Source organism: Epinephelus fuscoguttatus, linkage group LG7, assembly GCF_011397635.1.
Source record: "Epinephelus fuscoguttatus linkage group LG7, E.fuscoguttatus.final_Chr_v1".
NCBI lineage: Eukaryota > Metazoa > Chordata > Actinopteri > Perciformes > Serranidae > Epinephelus > Epinephelus fuscoguttatus.
Window position 1 is genome coordinate 45721013 of NC_064758.1, and position 27500 is coordinate 45748512.

The 27500-nt window shown below is 44.6% G+C and overlaps 1 protein-coding gene and 1 long non-coding RNA gene across 5 annotated transcripts in view; one reads left to right on the plus strand and one right to left on the minus strand.

The window, feature by feature from the left end:
• Nucleotides 1-27500, plus strand: part of LOC125891667 (membrane-associated guanylate kinase, WW and PDZ domain-containing protein 1-like) — a 70313-nt gene that overhangs the window by 1263 nt on the left and 41550 nt on the right. For 2 of the 3 annotated variants that reach the window (XM_049581075.1, XM_049581078.1), the window contains exon 2: nucleotides 26238-26527. In XM_049581075.1, coding sequence (XP_049437032.1) covers nucleotides 26248-26527 — 280 coding nt within the window. In that variant the 5' untranslated portion in view covers nucleotides 26238-26247. Of the gene's footprint in view, nucleotides 1-20132; nucleotides 20239-26237; nucleotides 26528-27500 lie in introns of those variants that run through there. The other variant, XM_049581076.1, reaches the window with a different exon arrangement.
• LOC125891674 (uncharacterized) lies at nucleotides 21760-22437 on the minus strand. Of its 2 annotated transcripts, none has more exons than XR_007449651.1 (4): nucleotides 22322-22437; nucleotides 22164-22227; nucleotides 21975-22069; nucleotides 21760-21784 (listed from the first exon to the last, which is right to left on the minus strand). It is a non-coding gene; the product is annotated as an uncharacterized LOC125891674 (long non-coding RNA). The 2 variants fall into 2 exon arrangements; XR_007449652.1 differs by having other exon boundaries at nucleotides 21912-22069.

Here is a 27500-nt window from a genome sequence, read left to right on the forward strand (position 1 = left end):
GAGTAAACAGACTGTATGTTACTGAGGAGGAGCAGGGGAGGAGGAGGTGAGGGTCACTCAGAATGGGAGGAGGTTTATAAAGAGAGAGGAGTTGTACATATAGAGGAGGAGGTATTGTTGAGGAGGAAGAGGAAGAGGAGGAGGAGGTGTAATAACAAGAGTGCATGTCTACACATGTTCTGTTGTGAGGAGCAGGTTGTGAAGGAGGAGGTGAATCATCAGGAGCAAGTAACACAAACTGAGGAGTAAACATAGGCTACACTATGTTACTGAGGAGCAGGAGGAGGAGGTGCAGTAATGAGAATGCATGCATCTATACATGCTCCTAAATGTACCTCCTCCTTCACGTGCTGTAAGGAGTAAAGTGCAGTTAAGGTGTAATAATGGGAGTGCATGCATCTACACATGTTCTGTTGTGAGGAGCAGGCTGAGAAGGAGGTGGTGTGGTTATTTCTCATTAAAGAGGAGGTGAATCATCAGGAGGAAATAACACAGTGAGGAGTAAACAGACTGTATGTTACAAAGGAGGAGGAGGAGGAGGAGGTGTGTTAATGAGAGTGCATGAGTGCAAGTTGTTCTTACAGATGAGGAGGTGTACTTTGGGAGGAGGTAAGGGTCGCTCAGAATGAGAGGAGGAGGTGTTATTAAGGTGAAGTCCTTCATTCTTATTGAAGAGGAGGTGTTTTATGAGAAGGAGGAGTAGAAGGTGGGGGTCACACAGAATGGGACATATATTTAGAGAGTGGAGGTGTGTATAGAGGAGAGGGAGTTATTAAGGAGGAGGAAGAGGAGGAGATGTTGTTGAGAAGAAGATGTTTGTTCTTAATGAAGAGGAAGTAGGGGAGGAGGAGGAGGAACAGGAGGTTTATTAAGAGTGAGGAGGTAAATATATAGAGAGAGAAGAGAAGAGGAGTTGTTCGTTTGCACTGAAGAGGTGTATTATGAGGAAGAGGAGGAGGAGGAGGAGGAGGAGGAGGAGGAGGGCCACTTAGAATGTGAGGAGGTTTATTATGAGGGAGGGGGTGTACATATAGGGGAGGAGGAGGTGTTATTAAGGAGGAGGGAGAGGTTTATTGAGAGATAGTTGTATTATGAGGAGGAGCTGTTGTTGAGGAGATGTTTGTTCTAACCAAAGAGGAGGTGTATATATAAAGGAGGAGGAGGTGTTGAGGAGTAGAAGTCTGCAGAGCATCAGTCTGTTTACTGAATGAAATCTCAGTAAAAAATCTTTGTAGTGAAACTTGAACTGAAGCAGCGACGTGTGAAAAATCTCCTCTGACTGAAGCAGGAGCTCTTCTGACTCTGCGTCTTTAAAATCACGCCGTTATCCCACCTCCCCTCAGAGGAGGAGTAACAGGGTCAAATCAACGTTTGTGTAAAAGGAACAGTCGACAGGACGGGACAGGTGTGACGACCCACTGCAGGACATTTGGAAAAGTAGCTGTTAGCAGTTAGCAGCTAATTGCTAATAAATGTCAGTTATAAAATCGCAGTTTCCCCAAAAACCAAACAACTGGTTACAACATTACTTTTGTTTTCAGGTCACTGCTGACTTACAGTGCAACAGACAGTGGACTCATTTTCGTCATGATGTGCAGGCACGTCACAAAGATACCAAATCAAACATTGTGCTCGGGTTCGGCCCACTTGACATCCTGCTGTGCTGTGCTATGGCCTGTTCAAGTGCTGGAATTGGCCCCCCAGTATAATGGTACAGGCTGCACTGATCATTCTTGAACAGAGTAACGAGTAATATATTACATTTTTAGAGTAATGAGCCCAACACTGCACACTAACTGGGGAAGGCAGCAGTCGACCATTATTGGCCTTGAGATAACGACTCCAGTTCCCCGTCAGAAAGAGCAGTCTGACGATAAAAATATTCTAAATATAGCGTACACATAAAAAGATACTGACTTTTTGGGGGGTTTCTTTGGTGGGCCTTTTTTGAGTTAGTTAAAAACAATCTGATTGAGGCAATGTTTGCGCGGCGCCGTTTAGTTTTATGTACGTGATGTGCAGTGGTGTAGTGGTAGTTGATGAGGTGGGTGTACTGCTAGGTAGATAGGTAGGTTACAGATGAGGAGGTAGGCATACTCTCCTATACATTACAATGGCTTTTTAGCTGATAGGTGGGTATACTGTCACTGGATAGAAAAAGAAGTGGGTATACCCCATATACCTGAGTATACCCTCCACTACACCACTGGTGACGTGAGGGATTTCTACCCGGAGGTTATAAGTATGTAAACACTGTAATTTAGTCCACAGCACCATCTCTGTGTAGAAAGGACGACACAGTCTGATTGTATATTTCTCAGTGTGGAGGAGAACCTGGTCACAGAGTTGAGGTGTGTGTGTGTGTGTGTGTGTGTTTCAGAGCAGGAAGGTGTGGACGTCCTCAGGTTAATATTTATCCAGCACATCAGTGAACGCACTGCAGAGACACTCACACAGGAATGTGACCAAAGAGTCAACACAACAGACGAACTGATGTGAGAGCAGCTGACACACTCAGACACTCTGGTACCAACGGGATGCTCATATTAAATATAATAAAGTCAGAGTGAGGCCGTGGTGTCGATCAGTCAGCAGGAAACAGAGTGCAGAAAGTGTTGGGCTGTGACGATGGTGACATAACGACGACACTGTTGAATGAGTTCACTTCATTAATTCGTTCATATTAATTGCTGAGTTAATCCTCGGAGCTCAGCAGGTCGGCTGGGAACAAAACCTGCAGAATAATAAAGGAATAATGAGTGAATATTTACCTACTGTTACCATGGAAACCAGACCGACCTGCAGCTCTGCACTGGCGTCTGCTCCTCCTACTGGTCACACTGATTTATAGGCAACCAATCACAGCAGTTTATCTGATGTGGGGGCGGGGTTCAGATGATGACTGACAACTTGAGGAGCTTTAACACAAAGATGAGAGGCACCGAGCGTTCAGTGTAAACCCATCCACAGCAACACCTGGCGCTGAGGTCAGCTGACGTATAAAGATCGAGAAAGTGGGCGTGGGGTGGCGGGGACAGGCGGGGGGTTGGTGAGTCAAACACACACAGGACTTTCATCACAGTTCTTGTCTCGTGTGAAACAAGGTGACAAAGCTGTTTTAACGTAACTTCTGATGTATTTACTTGACGTAACAAATGTACGTACTTTAACCCAAAACATGATCTTTTTCTAAATCCTACTAAACAGTTTTGTTGCCTTTACCTAACAGTGACTGTTTAACAATATGACCTACGTGTTACAATGTTTATGGCACTACAGAAACGCTACAAGGTCCCGTATCTACGCCACATTTACAGTTTCACACGGAACGGCATCTTGTCGCTCCAGTGTGTGATTACAGACAGCATGCCGGCACACAGGAAGTGAATGTAAAGCAGGATTTATACATGTGTGTTGGCTCAGTGCTGCAGCTACAGCAGATGCGTCTATGCAGAGCGACTCCCCAGAGATGTAACAATTAGCTTGTGCTAATAATGTTAGCAGGTTGTATTTGTATGGAAAACATGTTTAGCATCAGACAGTTGTTTTGTCAGTGAACCTTGTGAGTTGTAAGGAACCTGAATTTTGTAACGTCACCTTTGTTAAATGTTGCTGTTGTCCCTGGTTTTAAATGAGCAGAGGAACCCTCGGCTAGCAGCTAGGCTAATGCAGTGTGACTAGTTGCTAACTGCTAACAGCTGCTTTTTAATCTCCTGCAGTGGGCCCCACACACAGTGAAATCTAAAATGAACTGAGAGGTTTGACTGCAGGCTAACATCTGCAGTCTGCACCAAAGTATAAATTCACAGTACGGTGGCCTTTATGGGACATCTCAGACTCAGGTCCACTTCACACACACAATAAAGAAAACACATCAGAGACGACAGTTTTCAGTCAACAGCACGACCTCTGTGTTTCCCTCAGTTTGTCCCATTCTCTCGTCTGACCTCTGACCTCTGATCAAACATCTGACCAGTCAGCAGCACAGATTACAACCATGTGACCTCAACTGTACCAAACTTCTATCCAGGAAAGCTCAGAGACCTGCATCAGTCTGTGTTCTCACTGTAAGGAGAGGAAGGGAGGAGAGAAGAAGAGGAAACAAGGGAACAAGGAGGCAGAATGGAGGAGAGAGGAGGTGAAGGATGAGGGAGGAAACCACAGAAGAAGAGTTTGGAGGATGTGGGATCATTCAGATGGATAGATTACAGACGGAAGCTGCTCTGAGATCAGCTGGAGTGGATCTGATCTGTCAGCAGCTTCAGTCTCTGCAGTCTGACTCAGCTGATCTGGAGTCAGTCTCCTGCTGCTTCAACACTGTTTCCTTCTGTCGCCTCTTTGTTTACTGTGAATATGAAATATCTCAACTCAATGCTATTTTTATCATAATATTAGATCATGTTTTAATGGCTAACAGTTTAGCCTTCTGCTAACCTCAGCCTCATGGTGCACAGCTTCATGCTTTCATTTATGTAGCTGATGTTGGCTCAAGCCTCAAATCACACTCAGTCTGTCTCCAGTCACAGTGAAGTGGAGCTCCAGTCCCAGCTGGATGAGGACATCTAACTGGCCTACTGTCCTTGTCCCAGTATACAAGCACGGGAGGGGAATCCATTTATTGAGCCAAGTATGTGCGACTCCTCTACGATAGGTGGAGATATGCCCCCTTTCAGCTTGTTAGTATTGGACCTTTTTCCTGTTGACCTATTACGTCACAGACCAAACAATGGACAAACAAGTTAGCTACGGTTAGCTAGCAGCTAACTGCTACCATGGTGGACAACTTTACAGCTCTGTACATTTGGTCCGTCCAAAAAGTCACGGCTCTGGATAAATGAGCCTTTATTTTGACTCACATACATAATTTCTGTTAACAAACATCTGTATTTTAACCCACAGAAGGATCCTTTCCTAAACATAACCACGTCTTTAAAATTGCAACAGTTGATGGTTGTATACGAGCTCCTCTGTTGTCTACATACGAGGATGTGATGATCTTGTGACATCATTTTGGGCGCTAATTTCTGAAACACTGTTGTGGGTCATTTTTGACGAGAGGAATAAACGACACGTGGTCACATGTTGATATGACAAAACAACACCGGAGACATTTTTCATTATTTTCTGATGTTTCAAAGAGAAAATAATTTTGTTTTCATTCTTCGATTAATTCACTCGATCTCTGTTAAACTCAAACTTCACAGTAAAACTGACTCAGTGAATAAAATCAGTGTTCGTGTCATCGAGGTGACGTCACTCCAAACATTTGACTGACTTTATAAAGACAAACAGGAGGAAGTGTACCAACATATCATCACTTATAAAACAGAGTCGTTACCTCGACCTTTGACCCCTGGCAGAGCAGGGTTCAACGCTCGTCTCCCTGCTGATGACATCATAGTAGGCTCTGTCCTGTGTGGTGATGATGATGTCATCGGCGGCTGCTCACTGTGTGTCTGCAGAGATTCAGACTGACAGCTGCTGTCAGAGAGGCTCAGAGTCACCAGACAGGAAACAACAACTCACAGAGCTGCTCCTCCTCCTCCTCCTCTTCATCCTACTCTTCCTCCTCCATCATCTTCATCATTATCATCATCACGCTCCTCTCCTGTCAGGCTGCAGTGACCTCTGACCCCGTGGAGCTGAACACAGAAATATGAGAGCAAAGAAGTCTGAACGCTGCGTCAGAGAGAACACAAACACTGCAGCTGAGGATCAGTTTATCATTTATTAATCTGAAGATTCTTTTAAATGTTTAGTCACAAAAAGGCCAACTTGATGTCGTCACGTATCTCGATCAGAACCCAAAGACATTCAGACAGAAAACAGAGAAAACTAATTATTATTAAAGACAATGTGGAGTTAAGCGTCACAGATATTTACAGATTCACTGGGGGCAATTAAGAATTTCATTGTAGGGTGTAAACCACTGAGTTTTTACTGTGCAACTTCTTGAATCTTAAATCCAGAGGGCGGAGTCACTGGGTGGAACCAGTCCAGTTACTCTGCTGTTAAGTTAAGGTGGTAGAAGTCCGAGTAGAATGGGTCGGAGGGGCGGTGGATGGGTCCAACAACCATCAACTTTCACCCAGGAGGCTGGTGTTCACTTCCTGTAAAACTGAAAAGCCAAACCCTGCTCTTTTTTCCTAAACCCAACCACGTGTGTGTGTTGGCTAAACGTAACCACGTGTGTGTGTTGGCTAAACGTAACTACATGTGTGTTTGTTGTCTAAACGTAACTACATGTGTGTGTGTTGGCTAAACGTAACTACATGTGTGTGTGTTGGCTAAACGTAACCACGTGTGTGTGTCGGCTAAACGTAACCACGTGTGTGTGCCAGCTAAACGTAACTACATGTGTGTGTGTGTGTGTGTGTTGGCTAAACGTAACCATGTGCGTGTGTTGGCTAAACGTAACCACGTGTGTGTGCCAGCTAAACATAACTACATGTGTGTGTGTGTGTTGGCTAAACGTAACCATGTGCGTGTGTTGGCTAAACGTAACCACGTGTGTGTGTCGGCTAAACGTAACCACGTGTGTGTGCCAGCTAAACGTAACTACATGTGTGTGTGTGTGTGTTGGCTAAACGTAACCATGTGCGTGTGTTGGCTAAACGTAACTACGTGTGTGTGCCAGCTAAACATAACTACATGTGTGTGTGTGTGTTGGCTAAACGTAACCATGTGCGTGTGTTGGCTAAACGTAACTACGTGTGTGTGTGTGTGTTGGCTAAACGTAACCACATGTGTTTGTCAGCTAAACGTAACTACATGTGTGTGTGTGTGTGTGTGTGTGTTGGCTAAACGTAACCACGTGTGTTTGTCAGCTAAACGTAACTACATGTGTGTGTGTTGGCTAAACGTAACCACGTGTGTGTGTTGGCTAAACGTAACCACGTGTGTGTTTGTTGGCTAAACATAACCACGTGTGTTTGTCGGCTAAACGTAACCACGTGTGTGTGTCGGCTAAACGTAACCACGTGTGTGCCAGCTAAGAGTAACTACACGTGTGTGTGTCGGCTAAACGTAAACACCTGTGTGAGAGCTAAAAGTAACTACACGTGTGTGTGGTGGCTTAACGTAACCACGCGTATGTTTGTTGGCTAAACATAACCACGTATGTGTGTCGGCTAAACGTAACCACGTGTGTTTGTCGGCTAAACGTAACCACGTGTGTGTGTGTGTGTGTTGGCTAAACGTAACCACGTGTGTGTGTCGGCTAAACATAAACGTATGTGTGTCGACTAAATGTAACCACGTGTGTGTGTGTGTTGGCTAAACGTAACCACGTGTGTGTGTCGACTAAACATAAACGTATGTGTGTCGACTAAATGTAACCACGTGTGTGTGTGTGTTGGCTAAACGTAACCACGTGTGTGTGTCGGCTAAACATAACCACGTGTGTTTGTCGACTAAACATAAACGTGTGTGTGTTGGCTAAACGTAACCACGTGTGTGTGTCGGCTAAACGTAACCACGTGTGTGTGCCAGCTAAACGTAACTACATGTGTGTGTGTGTGTGTTGGCTAAACGTAACCATGTGCGTGTGTTGGCTAAACGTAACTACGTGTGTGTGCCAGCTAAACATAACTACATGTGTGTGTGTGTGTTGGCTAAACGTAACCATGTGCGTGTGTTGGCTAAACGTAACTACGTGTGTGTGTGTGTGTTGGCTAAACGTAAACACGTGTGTTTGTCAGCTAAACAGAACTACATGTGTGTGTGTGTGTGTGTGTTGGCTAAACGTAACCACATGTGTTTGTCAGCTAAACGTAACTACATGTGTGTGTGTGTGTGTGTGTGTGTGTTGGCTAAACGTAACCACGTGTGTGTGTTGGCTAAACGTAACCACGTGTGTGTTTGTTGGCTAAACATAACCACGTGTGTTTGTCGGCTAAACGTAACCACGTGTGTGTGTCGGCTAAACGTAACCACGTGTGTGCCAGCTAAGAGTAACTACACGTGTGTGTGTCGGCTAAACGTAACCACGTGTGTGCCAGCTAAGAGTAACTACACGTGTGTGTGTTGGCTTAACGTAACCACGTATGTTTGTTGGCTAAACATAACCACGTATGTGTGTCGGCTAAACGTAACCACGTGTGTTTGTCGGCTAAACGTAACCACGTGTGTGTGTGTGTGTGTTGGCTAAACGTAACCACGTGTGTGTGTCGGCTAAACATAAACGTATGTGTGTCGACTAAATGTAACCACGTGTGTGTGTGTGTTGGCTAAACGTAACCACGTGTGTGTGTCGACTAAACATAAACGTATGTGTGTCGACTAAACGTAACTACATGTGTGTGTGTTGGCTAAACGTAACCACGTGTGTGTGTCGGCTAAACATAACCACGTGTGTTTGTCGACTAAACATAAACGTGTGTGTGTTGGCTAAATGTAACCACGTGTGTGTGTCGGCTAAACGTAACCATGTGTGTGTGTCGGCTAAACATAACCACGTGTGTTTGTTGACTAAACATAACCATGTGTGTGTGTTGGCTAAACGTAACCACGTGTGTGTGTGTTGGCTAAACATAACCACGTGTGTTTGTTGGCTAAACGTAACCACGTGTGTGTGTCGGCTAAACGTAACCACGTGTGTTTGTCGGCTAAACGTAACCACGCGTGTGTGTGTGTGTGTGTTGGCTAAACGTAACCACGCGTGTGTCGGCTAAACGTAACCACGTGTGTGTGTCGGCTAAACGTAACCATGTGTGTGTGTTGTTGAAGGAAACAAACATCAGTTGGTGGTGTTGTACCAACGTAGTGCTTTTATTTTGAAAGAGACTGTATCAAACTGTGCATTTCCTGTGAAAACAGAAGTGTATTTTGAAAACAGACAATGCATGTAACAGGCTGAAGTTGACACAGCGTCCCAGAACGTCAACAACCAACACACCCAGGGTACCTTGGACGTCATATGTGGACGTGGAAAGTCCATGACCAAACGTGGACATGTGACGAGGTCACAGTGAGGATGTGAAAAACACAGATTTTTTTCACATGAAACGTAGTTTCCAGGTGTAAATCAGCTGATGTGTGTGTTTCTGACAGGAAGAGATCTCTGAGTATAATTCAGCTCCTCAACAATCAACACTGAAGGAATTCTGACCAGGAGAAGTTTCAGATGGTTGTAATCTGTAATCTGTAATCTGTAATCCTCACTGTTAGACGCCACTAAATCTCTTTAATCTTAAAGCCAAGACACAACAAACTGACTGTAGAGAACTGTGAGTCCTGAACACACAGAACGTTTCAGTCCAGCAGTTGAGTAACTGTACTTAGTTACAACCAACATATCATCACTGAGGAAGGTCAAACGTCCATGAAAGTTAGCATGAATGTAAAATATAATCTGGAAACAAACTACATAAATCTCAGCGGGTCACACAGTGTGTCCGAGCTGTAATCAGGCGTCAGTTTTAGACGCAGGTTATCAACACTGATGAGAAACAGGAAGTGTGTTTGAGATATTTTACAGCGCTCTCAGTAATGTGTCCCAGAGGAACGAGCTGTCAGCGGCAGACAGAGTCGCTTCACCTCCAGCCTCGCAGCTCTCGTCTCAAACACATCACTCACTGCTCACAGACACAACAAACACTGACTCGCTGACTCCTCTGGGAGTTGTAGTCTTTCACATCAAAGATCTGTAGTCTTCTAGGAAACACCTGAGAGCCGACTGAAGCTGACGGGAGATGAATGAGAGTCTTCTTCAAAGCGAGCAGAGCGTTTAAGCATCGTTCTCACCTCTGAGAGGAGGAACCTTCAGGTGACACGGCGAAGAAACAAACTCATTCATGTTCTTTCATTCAAAGTCTCTGACTGAGAACAGCCAGCACGCCTGGTGACATCTGTAATCATAAATGTGTCGACACACATTGACAATGAGTGAGAATGAGATCATTAAGTTGTGGCCACACTGTAAAAAGAGGTTGCAATTAAATAATCTCAGAGGCCATGAGAAAAGTGTTGTTGGTCATCTCCATGGAGACGACTGTTGTTTGTTGATGAACTGGCAGGTTTGTCATCAGAAGAACATGAACAAGTTTGAAATGATTTTGTTTTATTATGTGTCAGCATGGCGACAGCTGCAGCCAGAGGCGTCATTGACTGCACCAGGAACAGGTCCTTAAACCTGGAAATGATTTAGCATGTTAGTGCTTCCTGTTCCCTCGTCTCAAAATCAGTGGTTTTTTTATAAGCTAAAGAGACTTTTATGTTTTGTTCTACACCTCAAAACTAAGTCAGTAAATACCCCACTGTGAATTTAGAAGCTTCTATGTGTTTAAAAAAAGACACATAACAGTTGCTAACGTGGCTCAATGAGACGACAGAGCGTCACCACACTAAACACAAACTAACAGCCTCATCGTGGCGGCGATCTTGAAGTCGTGACTGTAGTGTGGTTAGTTTATAGCCTAACGTTAGCTTTTTACTTATGGTGATTGAATTTAGGCTTCTAAAATCATAAAGTGGTGTTCATTAGTAAAGATTATTTTACTGGACAAAACGTGAAAAAAAAGTATCAGAAACATTTATTTGTCACAGAGTTTATTTTCTGCAAAAATACAAAATCCAAAGGAAAAATCCTGTTGGCTTTTTGACGAAGGAACCAGGGTGACGCTAACTTCAGGCTCGGCCTACAGAAAAACGTCATGATGGTTTGTGTCGTTGTTCACTGGGGCACGGTAAATATACTCTGTCAACATGCTAACTGGCTAACTAGAGTCAAGACGCTCTTCCTGTTTCCCTTTTTGAGTAACAATTACAGACGACCGGCGTCTGCTGCTGTGGAGACTTATTTCCTCTCACGCAGGTGCAGAACGTACGTGCTGGTTGGCTGTCAGCTGGAGTCTTTGCGCCGCGTTCACGTGCAACTTTCTGGCCGAGACAGGGCGGCATGAGTCGACACAGCAGGTGGCTTTCAGCATTCTTGGTGTCGTCTATCAGTGAGGATTACAGATTACAGATTACAGATTACAACCATCTGAAACTTCTCCTGGTCAGAATTCCTTCAGTGTTGATTGTTGAGGAGCTGAATTATCTCTTCCTGTCAGAAACACACACACCAGGCAGTGTTTGTTCAACACTCTCGTGCCAGAGGAGCTGCTTACAATGGCTGCCGACGTGAACACATGAATGTCTCTATCTAGAGTCAGTGTTTGGTTTGTCCGCTCTGGGCTACTGTAGAAACATGACGGTGCAACATGGTGATCTGTGTAGACGAGGACCTGCTCCCTGTGGAGATATAAACAGCTCATTCTGAGGTAATGAGAACACAACCATTCTGATCTTCAGCTGATTAAACACAGTGATTATATTATACTCCATTTAAAGCCTCCACACTGGAACTTCAACGTGTGAGTAATAACCATCCAGTGACGTCACATTTATCAGTCACAGGGGACTGTTTGATAATTCTACATGAATGCAGAAGTCACAATCATCTGATCAACAGTTCAGTTAACCTTTGATCAGGTCTGACAGAGGCCTGTGGCAACGATGCACGTCATCATCATCATCATCATCATCGTCATCATCACAGAGAGCCTTAGAAACAACAACATGTACTTTTCGTATTTTCCAGATGTGAGTGTGTTTCAGTGTCAGAGCTGGTTTACAGAGCCTGAAGATCTGCAGCCTCATTAGACACACACACACACACACACACACACACACACACACACAGAGGGAGGATGAAAATAGGTTAGATACAGTGAGACAGAGAAACAAAGAGAATGAGGCCACAGTGAAGCCTCCTCACATTCATACAGTACGAGGAGCTCTGATGTGACTGACCTACATCTGACCTGCTCACTATAAATCCACTCACACACACACACACACACACACACACACACACACACAGTCTCTAAAAATCTACTCTCACATTAATAATTTCTCTCTTCACCCACACGGAGCTGCTCCTCTGCTCAGAGAGCGTCTGCACTGGGATCAGTTTCCTGTTATGTTCTTCAACTCTGGATCCCAAAATGAGACGTTGATGACTAAAAATAGATCTTGATCACCAAAGCTAAGATGAAATCTTCAAAGACGAGACGTGATGTAAATGTTGGTGGTGGACTGTCGGACACTGACAGCTTGTAATGATCTTCAGATGCCTGATGAGCCACAGGCTGTAAACTCCAGTAAATAGTCTGCACCAGGATGTTTGGGTTGGTGCGAGTTGTGAGCTGTAATTCAGCAGTAAATAATCAGCCGTGTGTGTCTGACTGTGGATGGTGGAGCTGCTGAATGGATTTGTGGAGTTTGTTAGTTGCAGCGGTGGTTGTTAGCAGCTAGCTCCGCTCGCAGCCTTCACAGCTTCACCCCGCAGGACTCCACTCAGTCCGGACTGGAGAAGGTTTGTGGGTTGATGGTGTTTGACAGGCAGGTAGGAGGCTCAGTTATCTGTGAGTGTAGCTGTGCTGTAAGTAAACAGTCTGAACTCAGATCAGTTTTCTCTGACAGAGATGAAACTTTAGTTTGAATCACCAACTCTGTGAGAGGACACCAGTTTAAACCTCCAGACTAACATGTTGCACATGAAGAAACAAGTTATGTTTCTGCTTCTTAACAGTCACATGGATAAGTCAGAGTTTACAGTGAAACCTGGGGACAAATCCTAGTTGGCTCACATTAGTTATTTGTTGAGAGCATAAATAGAGAGATGTTGAGCTTTTCAAATGATGATCAGGAAGTGTGTGCTCGTAAATCAGCCCTTAAACCTGTCACACACTGCTGGAGACATGACACACACATTATCTTATACAACCTGTCACCTTGAGTCTGATTTATGATCCATGAATTAGTCTCACTAAATTATTTTAAAGAGAAAAACAAATAGAAAACATCAGACTAAAAGTATGACTAAAACTAAAAAGCATCCTTGTTTCTAAATCTTAAATAGTTGTCAACATCAACACTGACAGTCTCTGGTCCTGACCCAGTCCTCAAACCTGCAGCTTCATATTTAAGAATAATGAAACGCATCACGTTGGCGTGTCCCAACAACACATACTGTAAATACTGTGAACAGTTTGATGTCATCAGAGCTGCAGCACTGACAGGAGAGCTCAGGGAGAGGAGCGTAAAAAGTTCAGCTCATGAACGCTGCGTCGATTTGATCTGAATCTCCTGCAGACTTTGTGATCTGTGTCGACGGGTTCATTTCTACATGTCTGTTATTTATTTATTACTGGTGAACAGATGAAGAGACACTGCAGCAGCTTCATTTATAAATCAGTCATCCATCAGAGATCCATCATGTCTGATTAGAGTCCATCAAATACAATCATCATCATCATCATCATCATCATCATCACACAGGTCATGCTGGTGTCACCCCTCATCAGAATAAAACACTGACAGATTAAACCTGCGCTCTTTAATCCAGACTCAGCACAAACACACAGAAACATATCAGCCTCTGTTTGAATCACAGAATCAAAGTTTACTCCGACAGCTTGTTGCTTCATTTTTATACCTCCACACTGACGACAGCCGCGGCCGGAGGCATCATGGTTTTGGGTTGTCCATCAGTTTGTCTCATTCTCATGAATATCTGGACGGAGTTTGGCACAAACGTCCACCTGGACTCAAGAATGACCTGATTAGAATTTTATGATCAAAGGTCAAAGGTCAGTTTGACCTCACAAAACATGTTTTTGTCCATAACTCACAAATTCATCTAGTAATTACAACAAAATGTCACACAAACGTCCAACAGGATAAAATAATGAAGTGATGACATGTAAAGTTCAGACCAAAGATCGGTGACAAGATGAAACTCTTTTAGAACATCACAGAGAAAAGTGTCAGCGGTGTGAACTGGTCTGTCTGAGTTTGACTCAAGTCGACTGATGGTGTCACCTGACACTCAGCTGGTCAAAAGGCCGGCGGCTGGTTTTAAAGCACGTCACCTGTTTCAACAGCCAATCAGCTTGTAGTGAAGTCTGCTGGTCAGGTCAAAATGGCCACAGACGGTGTGTTGGCTTGCTGCAGCAGGTGCTCCGTCCCCACAGAGCCCTCTGTTTCCGTCCTCACGGTGTGCCGGTGTCAGACGGTGGGTCGCTGCTGCTGCTGGCTGTATGTGCTTATGCCCCGCCCACACACACATTCTCACTGACTGATGAATTGGCGCTGGTTATTTATATTATTGTGGCGTGTTGATTATGAATACAGTCCATCTGATGCTGGTTTTGTTTCATCACTGTAGCCAGTATCTCACTATCACTATCCTCATTCAGATTTTAAGAAGCTACAAATTATATTCAGCCACAAAATAAGTCTGAAAAGCTGCAAATCAGAACGAAGCACAGAGAGTCGTTGACTAGAGATGATACGCCGTCTCATGGTGGTCACTTCCTGTCGACGTTACAGATCAGAAGCACAGAGAGTTGTTGACTAGAGATGATACGCCGTCTCATGGTGGTCGCTTCCTGTCGACGTTACAGATCAGAAGCACAGAGAGTCGTTGACTAGAGACGATACGCCGTCTCATGGTGGTCGCTTCCTGTCAGCGTTACAGATCAGAAGCACAGAGAGTCGTTGACTAGAGATGATACGCCGTCTCATGGTGGTCACTTCCTGTCAGCGTTACAGATCAGAAGCACAGAGAGTCGTTGACTAGAGATGATACGCCGTCTCATGGCGGTCACTTCCTGTCAGCGTTACAGATCAGAAGCACAGAGAGTCGTTGACTAGAGACGATACGCCGTCTCATGGTGGTCGCTTCCTGTCAACGTTACAGATCAGAAGCACAGAGAGTTGTTGACTAGAGATGATACGCCGTCTCATGGTGGTCACTTCCTGTCAGCGTTACAGATCAGAAGCACAGAGAGTCGTTGACTAGAGATGATACGCCGTCTCATGGCGGTCACTTCCTGTCGACGTTACAGATCAGAAGCACAGAGAGTCGTTGACTAGAGATGATACGCCGTCTCATGGCGGTCACTTCCTGTCAACCACCAGCTTTTTACAGAACGGCACTTTGACAGCAGTTGTTTGTTTCAACTCGTCTCATCGTGAATATTTGGTCTGAACTGGACTTGATATCCAAAAGGTCAAAGGTCAGCTTGACTGTGACATCATCATGTTTTAACGTCATATCTCAGGAACAGAAGGGGAGACATTTGGTCAGATACTGAATTGGTGACTCTAATCTTGAAACTGTGCTGATTGTATAGATCTTCTGTGTGTGAAGCATCCATGTTTTCACTGACATGGATGGAGACTGTCAGAGACACTGGACTGGTGGGCGGAGTCATACAACCACAGGGTGGTAATTCTAGTTTTAATATAAATCAGAAACCACAGTATGAGCAGCTGCTGTGACTGAGTGAAGTCATCCTGGTGTGTTTGACACTTCAGGTGTAAATACCTGCTGAATGGAGCTGACGAGGCTCCACAGAGACGTGTTGCTCGTGTTTCTTTTCATCAGTGAGCTGCTTTAAACTTCGTCACATCCACCAGACGACAGCGACGACATCCTTCAAACAGAAAACATGAAACAGGCACAAGATGTTAAAGGGACAGTTCAGGTATTTTAAAGAGCTTGTGGGAAATATTTACACATTTTTGGCTGCATTAATAAATCCAAATTAATAAACAACATAATCACAGGTAATCATATGTTTTTTGTGACCCTGGCTGAAGTGCTGAACATAACAGTGTGTGTGTCAGCAAACTGAATCAGGTGAGGTCATCGTGTCCAGGAGATGAGAGACAAACGTGTCAGGAACAGGTTGATACAGAGAGTGTGTGCTCAGCAGGGTTACAACGCTACGATAACCATCCATCCATTCATGCAACCACTTATCAGGAAAGGGTCACGGGGGCAGCGGGCTGAGCAAAGCACCCCAGACATCCCTCCCCCCAACAACATTTTCCAGCTCCTTCTGGGGGACCCCGAGGCGTTCCCAGGCCAGACAAGATATATGACACAGTCCTCTCCTGTGCTGCTGGAGCTGACCAGCACACCGGGAACCAGCAGGTCTTCTAGCTCCAGGGTTTTAATGTGCGCTCGTCACAGTGACTGACTCTACGCCGTTTTGTTTGTTGTGTTTCATATCATAGGCCCACAAATATTTATCCATATCTCATAATGATCAGACTGTGATCCTCTGCCTGAGCCTCGCTGTGTCCAAGGAGATTCATTTATTTATATATATATATATATATACGTCTCCCTAAATCCTTCAGACTGGACCTTTAACAGCAGCTGACAGCTACGAGTCAGATCTCTGAATCTGTGACTGAGTTAATACAAAACAAGATGTGTTGGATCAAAGTCGCTCTGTGGCACAAACTGTCAAATAACCACTGAAGTATATTCATTGTTTGATCATGTTGTCTTTTGCACTCAGTGTGAAAGGGACCAATCAGCTGGTGAGGTGTTCAGGGACCCTCTGACAGTTTGAGATCTCCTGTTAAACATCACTTTTTAGTTTATAATCACTGTGGTGGTGCAACAATCAGTTCACCTTTAAAGCCTCGTTATGAGTTAAATTCAAACGCTACGGTGACTTTAACTTGGTCAAAGGAGGGTCAGTAAAATAAGGGGGCTGCCTTTAATTTCCTTCTGACATCAGCAGAAGAAAGGAAGGAAAGGAAACTTAAATAAGGCTCAAACAATTTATTTAGATATTATCCCCTCCCAAATATAAATATAGAATAAAAAAGATAATTGGAGGAATGTACACTTTAATATTTTTCCTCTTTGGCCCAATCCCAATACCCCCCCTTGTCCTCTATCCCTTGGCCCTTGAAATGAAGCAACAAGGGGTAGTGGTAGAAATCTTTCCCTAGGAACTGGGACACCACTCACTACGTCACTGCGTCGGTTACGTTCACACATACGTAACTATTTTCTGCGAGCCATCTACATTTCCAACCGGGATCTACAATAGAATTTCTGGTTGAGTTGATCCTACCGATCGCGTTTGCTGTATTCATGATGATTTGTTTGATGAACAACAGACAACAGGGGACTTCTGCTAGCTAGCTAACCAGCTAACATTAGGAGGCAGCATAGTTATACTAGCTGGCGTGTTATCGTAATGTGAAAAGTCCGACAATTTTGCAAAACAGGACAGATGACAGACGCCAGATAGTGCGAGCTAGCTAGCTAGCTAACAAGCAACCTGACGACGGTAACGTTAGCTATGTATGAACTTTTTTACCCGTCTCTTGCTCAGTGGTAGCCATGGCAACGTCTACCCCTCGCTGGCAAGTCAGCATCTGAAATCCCTCGCTCCGAAGGGCTTGTTTCATACCCACTACCCCTCGTTATGCCCCTTACCCCTACACGCAAAAAGGAATTGGGACACTACTACCCCTCGCGGGAACGTGCAAATGTAGGGGTAGGGCTAAGGGGGGCATTGGGACGGGCCCTTTGTCCAACTTCACTCTCTCTTGATGAGAGTAATCCAAGCGTGTAAAGAAATGTTTAATATCCACCGTTCAAAATGCAAAAAAAAAAAAGAAACAGGGTAAAAGCAAAAAGAAAACTATAAACAAAAAAGGAATCATGAAAAGAGACAATTTGGTCCTAACCTGTTAGTTTGCTCCGTCTCTGCCATCCTCCACACACCTGGTTAAACCTCTGCCCCCAGCCGCTCGAGGAAACACCAGAGACAAGAGACAACTGAGGTTTTCCCATGGCAGGCTGTCCGGCTTCCACCACTGGCCTCCCCAAACCATTCCCTTTGTTCCCAAAGGCCACGCCCCCTTCACCTGTGTGCAGCAGCACACCTGAGCAGAGTGCACCAGGACACAGAGCAGGGATGAGAGAGATACTGTGAGTTAGTGTGACAGGATATTTAAAGGTTCTCCTACTTTAAAACTCTCCAACAACACTGAGCATGTTTCTCCTCTCACCTCTGTGGGAACAGGAGCAGACGCTTCAAAGAGCTGTTGTTTGTTACTGGGAGGCTGAACACTGGGTAATTATCACTATACTAATTAGATTAGTTACACTCAAAGTGCTGTAATTGTGTCCACAGGGGATCAACACAACAGCAGATATTATTCATCTTAGAGGAGAATAAAGTGGACGAACAAACTGTGAACTAACAACATCTCTGTGATAGTCAATATTTAAAGCTCCAGTCTGAAGGTTCACATCAGCAAATATGGAATATAATCTGATGGTTGTGTTCTGGTTCCCTCAGAATGAGCTGTTTATATCTCCACAGGGAGCAGGTGTCGTCGAGTTAGTTTCTGTCTCTCTCTCTACAGCAGGAAACAGCACTTCAAAATAAAAGCTCACTGCTGCAAAAGTCACTGTACTTAAAAATGAAGTGTGTTTTTAACAAACTTGAAATATTTATGAGCCACTTTTGGACCCAACCCACCAGTTGGGAACCACTGGTCTGGATCACCATGTTTCTACAGTAGCCCAGAATGGACAAACCAAACTCCGACTCTGGCCATTCATGTTTTGGCATTTTAGCATTTTCACGTCAGCCGCCATAGTTAGCAGCCCCTCCAGCCCAAACAGATTTTTGTTTTTAAACATGAAACATCTTTCTTCAGAGTGTTTCCTGGTGTAAATCAGCTGGTCTGTGTGTTTTTAAGAGGAAGAGACCTCTGTGGATAATTCAGCTCCCAGTGAGGTCACTCGACGGTCCACAGAGTTTTAAAAAGCTGAGACTTGAAGTTCAAACATCTCGTACGTGTTCGTGACAGATTAATCTTACGTAACTAGACGTATCCACACAGCAGTGGAAAAAGATCTGGAACCACCATATTATGTTTATGTTTATTTTGTTTAGAAAGGGACAGTGCACATTAATAAACCTGATCACTTAAGTCATGTAAATGTGCCAGGCTAATTTTCATTTGCAGGCCCTGGCAGCTTGATGGTTTCTGTGTATAAGAGTCATTCTGCCAAGGTGAAGAACCACCCTGGCTTGTTTTTGTTTCTCTAAACCAATCACAATCATCCTGGGTGGCACTGAGCCCAGGACGCAGCGACAGTGCCCTTACAAAATAGAATCTGTGACAGAGCTAACTGTTGCTGCTAACTGCTAACGGACGAAGCTGTTTTGGTGTCAGTGTGAGTTTGTTTGGACGGTTTAACAGCTCAGTGTTGGTGTTAGCGCTGCTGCTGTGTTAGCTCGTGCTAACTGGGCAGATTCTCCACTGATGGAAGCAGCAGAAGGTTTGCCGATCTGGCAGGGAGTCAGGACAGTCTGAGATCAGACCTCTGACACAGAAAGGATCGTGTTCAGGCTATTTTACTGGAGGCGTTTTTAGAGATGAGGTCTGGGCTTTTCTGAGGTGCGTTCACAAGCTGTTTTATTGGTTGTAGATCTTTACAACAATTTACTGAAACAACAGAGCAGGCACGATCCAGATCTTCATCAAGACGTCATTTTCACCGTGTACGTTGTTAGCTTGGCGGTCATTGTTTCTTGTAGCAAAAAGTGGAAGGGAGGGAAGATGACGCCCAAAATCATCAGCCAATGGCAGGTTTAGAGCCGCAGTCTACATCCTGTGAGTCACACCAGTGAGTTTGATCCAGAAAAACCATCTGTACTGTTGTTTTAGGAGATGCAGCGGTCTGAACCAATCAGGAGCTGAAGAGTGTCTCACTAACGTCCAGTAGACGCCGACTGTATTGAAGTGAAAACCTCCAACGTTGCTCCACAAACACACAGTCAGTTTTTACAGGACGAATTCAGCTGTCAGCAGCTTCACTGAGCGGAGACTTTCACAATAAAGGTCCCACTGAGGAGATATTATCAGCCATTTATGACATCATCATCATCATCATCATCATCACTGTCTTTACTGACAGGTGTGTGAGCCAATCACAGTCAGCCCCAGTGCTCCACCTGAACACTCACTGAAGGTCACACGTGGTTTTTAATCAGCACACAGACAGTTTCTATGGATCGAAACCACACACACACACACACACACACACACACAACATGTCAACACGCACACACCATGTCAACACACACACACACACACACACACACACACACACACACACACACACACACTCTCACATTCCTTCAAACAGCTACATAAAGAGAGTAAAGCAGTCCACTCCCTGAACACACTCTGACATCACACTCTGTACTCTGACCGCTGTTATCAGAGAGGGCGAGTGTGTGTGAAGGAAACAGAGAAACGGGACGGCAAGAGACGTAACGAGAGACAGAAACACTGAGATAGTTTGAACATGGCCGCTGAACACACACCGAGCAGAACCATCCGTCTGTAGAGGTACAACACACACACACACACACACACACACACACACACACACACACACGCTTCATGTACTGAATCAGGTTGTAAACGTCTCATTTTGATGTGTGAGCAGCTGACGTGAGCGAGGTGACAGACAGGAAGTGACAGACAGCAAGTTGGATCGAGTGAGTGTGTTAATGAAGTGTTAATAGCACCACATGTTGAGTTCACGCTGTGACGATGAGTATCACTTCACTTCCTGTCTGAGACACGGCAGCCGCCTCCTCATACATTCACAAGACTCCTCACTACCTAACAAGGATGCTTCTTTACCTCTCACTACCTAACAAGGAAGCTTCTTTACCTCTCACTACCTAACAAGGATGCTTCTTTACCTCTCACTACCTAACAAGGAAGCTTCTTTACCTCCTCACTACCTAACAAGGATGCTTCTTTATCTCCTCACTACCTAACAAGGATGCTTCTTTATCTCCTCACTACCTAACAAGGAAGCTTCTTTACCTCCTCACTACCTAACAAGGAAGCTTCTTTACCTCTCACTACCTAACAAGGATGCTTCTTTATCTCCTCACTACCTAACAAGGATGCTTCTTTATCTCCTCACTACCTAACAAGGAAGCTTCTTTACCTCTCACTACCTAACAAGGATGCTTCTTTATCTCCTCACTACCTAACAAGGAAGCTTCTTTACCTCCTCACTACCTAACAAGGATGCTTCTTTATCTCCTCACTACCTAACAAGGATGCTTCTTTACCTCTCACTACCTAACAAGGATGCTTCTTTACCTCTCACTACCTAACAAGGATGCTTCTTTATCTCCTCACTACCTAACAAGGAAGCTTCTTTATCTCCTCACTACCTAACAAGGAAGCTTCTTTACCTCTCACTACCTAACAAGGATGCTTCTTTACCTCTCACTACCTAACAAGGATGCTTCTTTACCTCTCACTACCTAACAAGGATGCTTCTTTATCTCCTCACTACCTAACAAGGAAGCTTCTTTACCTCTCACTACCTAACAAGGATGCTTCTTTATCTCCTCACTACCTAACAAGGATGCTTCTTTATCTCCTCACTACCTAACAAGGAAGCTTCTTTACCTCCTCACTACCTAACAAGGATGCTTCTTTATCTCCTCACTACCTAACAAGGATGCTTCTTTATCTCCTCACTACCTAACAAGGATGCTTCTTTATCTCCTCACTACCTAACAAGGATGCTTCTTTACCTCTCACTACCTAACAAGGATGCTTCTTTATCTCCTCACTACCTAACAAGGCTTCGTCTTTTTCTCCTCACTACCTAACAAGGATGCTTCTTTATCTCCTCACTACCTAACAAGGAAGGCTTCTTTATCTCCTCACTACCTAACAAGGAAGCTTCTTTATCTCCTCACTACCTAACAAAGAAGCTTCTTTACCTCTCACTACCTAACAAGGATGCTTCTTTATCTCCTCACTACCTAACAAGGAAGCTTCTTTACCTCTCACTACCTAACAAGGATGCTTCTTTATCTCCTCACTACCTAACAAGGAAGCTTCTTTATCTCCTCACTACCTAACAAGGATGCTTCTTTATCTCCTCACTACCTAACAAGGAAGCTTCTTTATCTCCTCACTACCTAACAAGGAAGCTTCTTTATCTCCTCACTACCTAACAAAGAAGCTTCTTTACCTCTCACTACCTAACAAGGATGCTTCTTTATCTCCTCACTACCTAACAAGGAAGCTTCTTTACCTCTCACTACCTAACAAGGATGCTTCTTTATCTCCTCACTACCTAACAAGGAAGCTTCTTTACCTCTCACTACCTAACAAGGATGCTTCTTTACCTCCTCACTACCTAACAAGGAAGCTTCTTTACCTCTCACTACCTAACAAGGATGCTTCTTTATCTCCTCACTACCTAACAAGGATGCTTCTTTACCTCTCACTACCTAACAAGGATGCTTCTTTATCTCCTCACTACCTAACAAGGATGCTTCTTTACCTCCTCACTACCTAACAAAGAAGCTTCTTTACCTCTCACTACCTAACAAGGATGCTTCTTTATCTCCTCACTACCTAACAAGGAAGCTTCTTTACCTCTCACTACCTAACAAGGATGCTTCTTTACCTCTCACTACCTAACAAGGAAGCTTCTTTACCTCTCACTACCTAACAAGGATGCTTCTTTATCTCCTCACTACCTAACAAGGAAGCTTCTTTACCTCTCACTACCTAACAAGGATGCTTCTTTATCTCCTCACTACCTAACAAGGATGCTTCTTTATCTCCTCACTACCTAACAAGGAAGCTTCTTTACCTCTCACTACCTAACAAGGATGCTTCTTTATCTCCTCACTACCTAACAAGGAAGCTTCTTTACCTCTCACTACCTAACAAGGATGCTTCTTTATCTCCTCACTACCTAACAAGGATGCTTCTTTACCTCTCACTACCTAACAAGGATGCTTCTTTATCTCCTCACTACCTAACAAGGATGCTTCTTTACCTCTCACTACCTAACAAGGATGCTTCTTTATCTCCTCACTACCTAACAAGGAAGCTTCTTTATCTCCTCACTACCTAACAAGGAAGCTTCTTTATCTCCTCACTACCTAACAAGGATGCTTCTTTATCTCCTCACTACCTAACAAGGATGCTTCTTTACCTCTCACTACCTAACAAGGATGCTTCTTTATCTCCTCACTACCTAACAAGGAAGCTTCTTTATCTCCTCACTACCTAACAAGGAAGCTTCTTTATCTCCTCACTACCTAACAAAGAAGCTTCTTTACCTCTCACTACCTAACAAGGATGCATCCTCCTTCTTCCCAGTTAAGGAGGAGGTGTTTTTGTATTTCTTGCTCTTGTACAACAAAGCTTCTTTGTCTCCTTGTTACCTGATTAGGAAGCCTCTACAGCCCCTCGTTACCTAACTAGGAAGCTTCTTTATCTCCTCATAAGCTTAGTAGGAAGCTTCTTTATCTCCTTATTACCTACCTAGGGAGCTAGTCAAAGGCAACTTTCCCTCCTTGCTTTCTTGTAAATAACTGTCTCTACTCCTCATTTCCTAACAAGGAAGCTTCCTTTTCTCAACCTGCCTAACTAGGACACTTTATCTCCTCTCCTCCTTCCCTTGTTTGCTGCAGTGTTTATCATGTTCATGAGAAGAGTCCGTATCCTTTCACCTCCTTGCGTCCTTGTTAAAAGCATCCATTCCTCCTTTCATCCTAACTAGGAAGCTCCTCATTCCTTCACAAGCATCCTTGCTTCCTCACAAGGGTTCCTTCTTCCTCATAATTAGGTGGTAAGGAGGTGACGACGATCCTTTGACTTCTTTTCCTCCTTTTTAACTGGGAACTTTCCTCACCTCCTTGCTTCCTGTTAAGAGGGCTTCTTTACCTCCTTGCTTGCTGCATAAAAAGCCTTCTTGTCTCCTTATTACCCAACTAGGAAGCTTCTTTACCTCCTTTGAATTTAACTATTTTTCTATTCTCACCTCCTCACCTCTTTACCTTGTCTACATACTAAGGAGCCATCTTTCCTCCTCATTAGCCAACCAGGGAGCTTCTTTCCTTCCTATCTCCTTTGTTCATCCCTATAAAGCTTCTGTGCCTCCTACTTTAGCTCCTTGTTTCCTCACTGAACTCTGTCGTCTCCTTCCTTCCTCTGAAGCTTCCTTTTCCCTTTTTTCTTGTTTCTTTGTGTTTTTGTTTCATCAGTTAAATTTGTCTTTTCAGAGCTCGGATTATTTGAATCGCTGCTCAGGGACGTTTGTTGTTTGTTTCCTCTCTGACTCCCACCTTCACATATGCTCATCCATATTTAATGTACGCCGTCTAGCAGCGTGTGCGTGTGTGTGTGTGTGTGTGTGTGTGTGTGTGTCCCTGTGGGTCTGATTGTGTATAAATGAAATGGTGTCAGTGGCTGGTCTGCATGTATTTGTGTTTGTGTGTGTATAACTGTGTTTGTTTGTGAGTGTGTGTATTGTGTATATGTGTGAGTTTGTGTGTATAATGTGTGTGTACTGTGTGTGCGTGTGTGTATAATGTGTGTGTGTGCGGCTCCCTGCCGTCTGCCACCATCTGCCGTTGTGTGAGACTGAAGCACAGAGTCGACGACTTGACGGAGGAACTGATCCCAAACACTCGGAGAACGCAGGGAACCGTTCTCTGCTGATTAAACATTTCATCACAACGTTTCACTGTTGCTAGGAGACGAATTAAAAGCACAGGCGTCTGCAGGGTCCGTCTGTGAAGGGCTGAGTTACTGTGGAGGGTTTAGTGGAGCTTCAGAGTTAGATCCTTAACAAGGAGTCAAGGAGGTAACGATGTGTCCTAGTTGGGTCGTGACGAGTCAAATTAGCATCCTACTGAGGAGGTAAAAATGTTTCCTAGTTTTACATTCTCACTACTAAATAAGAGAGATTCCTCAACTCCTTGTGCCCAGAACATCATTTTGCCTCGTCACTATGTTACTAAGAAGCATCTTGTTGTTTATGCTCCCTCACCACCTCTCAGCACTCTTTCTTGCTTGCTAAAAAGCATCCTTTGCTCCTTTCATCCTAACTAGGAACTTAAAAGCTAAGGCTAAAAGCTAAGCTTTTTTACCTCCTAATTCTCAGTAGCATCCTTGCTCCCTCACAAGGGTTCCCTCTTCCTCCTAATGAGGTAGTAAGGAGGTAAAGGTTATCCTCTGACTTCTTTTATTCCTTTCTAACCAGGAACTTTCCTCATCTCTTCGCTTCCCGTGTAAAGGGCTTCTTTACCTCCTTGTTACCAAACTAGGGAGTGTTTAAAATGTGTTTGAAAAATAGTTTGATTTCTTAACGTGTGTTTATAAAGTTCTGTAAAGAAGCTTCCTCAGAAGGACACAAAGCTCTCTGGTGATGAAGTGAGGAGGTGAGCTGTTTACAGATGCTGTGAACAGGTGTGTGTACAGGTCTCTAAACAGGTGTTTACATGTGTCTGAAGGCATTCACAGAGTTTACCAGTGTAAAGAGTGTGTTACTCTCTGCCAGTGTTTACAGGTGATCATAGGTTTTTACAGGTGTGGACAGGTGTGATCAGGTGTGATCAGGTGTGGACAGGTGTGATCAGGTGTGATCAGGTGTGATCAGGTGTGATCAGGTGTGGACAGGTGTGATCAGGTGTGATCAGGTGTGGACAGGTGTGATCAGGTGTGATCAGGTGTGATCAGGTGTGGACAGGTGTGATCAGGTGTAGACAGGTGTGATCAGGTGTAGACAGGTGTGATCAGGTGTGATCAGGTGTGGACAGGTGTGATCAGGTGTGATCAGGTGTGATCAGGTGTAGACAGGTGTGATCAGGTGTGGACAGGTGTGATCAGGTGTGATCAGGTGTGATCAGGTGTGGACAGGTGTGATCAGGTGTGATCAGGTGTGATCAGGTGTGATCAGGTGTGATCAGGTGTGATCAGGTGTGGACAGGTGTGATCAGGTGTGATCAGGTGTGGACAGGTGTGGACAGGTGTGATCAGGTGTGGACAGGTGTGATCAGGTGTGATCAGGTGTGATCAGGTGTGATCAGGTGTGATCAGGTGTGGACAGGTGTGGACAGGTGTGATCAGGTGTGGACAGGTGTGATCAGGTGTGATCAGGTGTGATCAGGTGTGGACAGGTGTGATCAGGTGTAGACAGGTGTGGACAGGTGTGGACAGGTGTGATCAGGTGTGATCAGGTGTGGACAGGTGTGATCAGGTGTGATCAGGTGTGGACAGGTGTGATCAGGTGTGATCAGGTGTGGACAGGTGTGATCAGGTGTGGACAGGTGTGATCAGGTGTGATCAGGTGTGATCAGGTGTGGACAGGTGTGGACAGATGTGATCAGGTGTGGACAGGTGTGATCAGGTGTGATCAGGTGTGGATGCCTCATCACTCTGAGTGTGTCACAGAGACATCAGACACCAGCAGTTGAACATTAAAGCTGCGTCTTGTGAACAGCAGGTGAAACGAGGTGTCTCACTGAGCATGCTCAGTAACTCTGCTCATCTCTTCCTGTCTGCAGCTCGGACACCATGTCTAAAGCGACCGTGAAGAAGCTGCACTGGCGCTCGAAGGTGCAGGAGAGCTTCGTCCCGCTGGGCGGCGGCTCTGGAGAGCTGGGTCTGGCCATCGGGGGCGGGGCAGACTACGGCGAGTTCCCATTCGTCACAGCGGCCCATGGGGGCGGGCCCACTGTGGGTGACATCATCTTAGAGATTGGGGGGACGCCCGTGTTAGGGATGACCCTCGGTGATGTCAGAGGAGTCCTCAACTCCTGTCCTCATCCAATCAGAATCAAGACGGTCTCTCCAGGTGAGTGCACGTCTAAAGGTGTAACTGATATTTTAGTTTGAGTTTGATGTTTTATTTTCATGTTCACTGGAAACATTCAGCTGATTGACAGGAAGCTGATCAGCAGCTGTATTGATTATCAATTATTTGTTTCAGTCATTTTTCAAGCCAAGATTCAAAACACTTCCTGGTTGTGGCTGCTTCTGTTTGTCTCATATGATGTTGGACTGAGTGTCATGTGACCAGGGGCGTAGCCATCATCTCAGAAGTGAGGGCGACGAGTTACTGAAATATTCTCTCCCAATCAACTGCACCTCTCCTTAGCAGCCAAGGAACCAAACCAAATAACCAAAAACAACTCATGACCGGGAAGAGAGGTCGTCTCCTGCAGTGGACAAACCCTGGGGGACAATTTCAGCTCTTAAATTAATTATCAGATTCATTAATTAAATGATGAAAATCAAAACTTGAGCCACCGAGCTCTAGTTGTGCTGACATGAACCCTGACCGCCGAGCATCAAGATGGTAAATAGCCATTAAAACAAAAGTGACACCACATTAAACTAAAGTAAAACAACCTTCCAATCAGCATTTAGTCTCGCTGCAGAGATTCTGATCGAGAGAACTTTGGACATTTCCAGTTTTATTTGTAGTTGAGTAATGTGTTAGTAATGTAACTGTACTTCTGCTTGAGCACAGGTTTTCAGTATTCTTTCTAACACTGCTTAATATCTTTCCTCACCACTGTCAGTGCTGCTGCTGCCTGCTCCCCGTCATGATCCCTGAGAGCTGCTTTGTCGTCCCTCTTTCTATCACAGTATTATGGATTAAAAAATACATGAGCACATAAATATTGAGTGCAAATAAGGCAAAGTCAGTCTAATACCAGCATGAAGCCATTTAGCAAGCCACATTTATCAGAGGTAGCAGTTAGCTGGTACTGATGCTTCTGAACTGAGCAGCCTGCATGGTTTGATATAAAGAACAAGTGCAG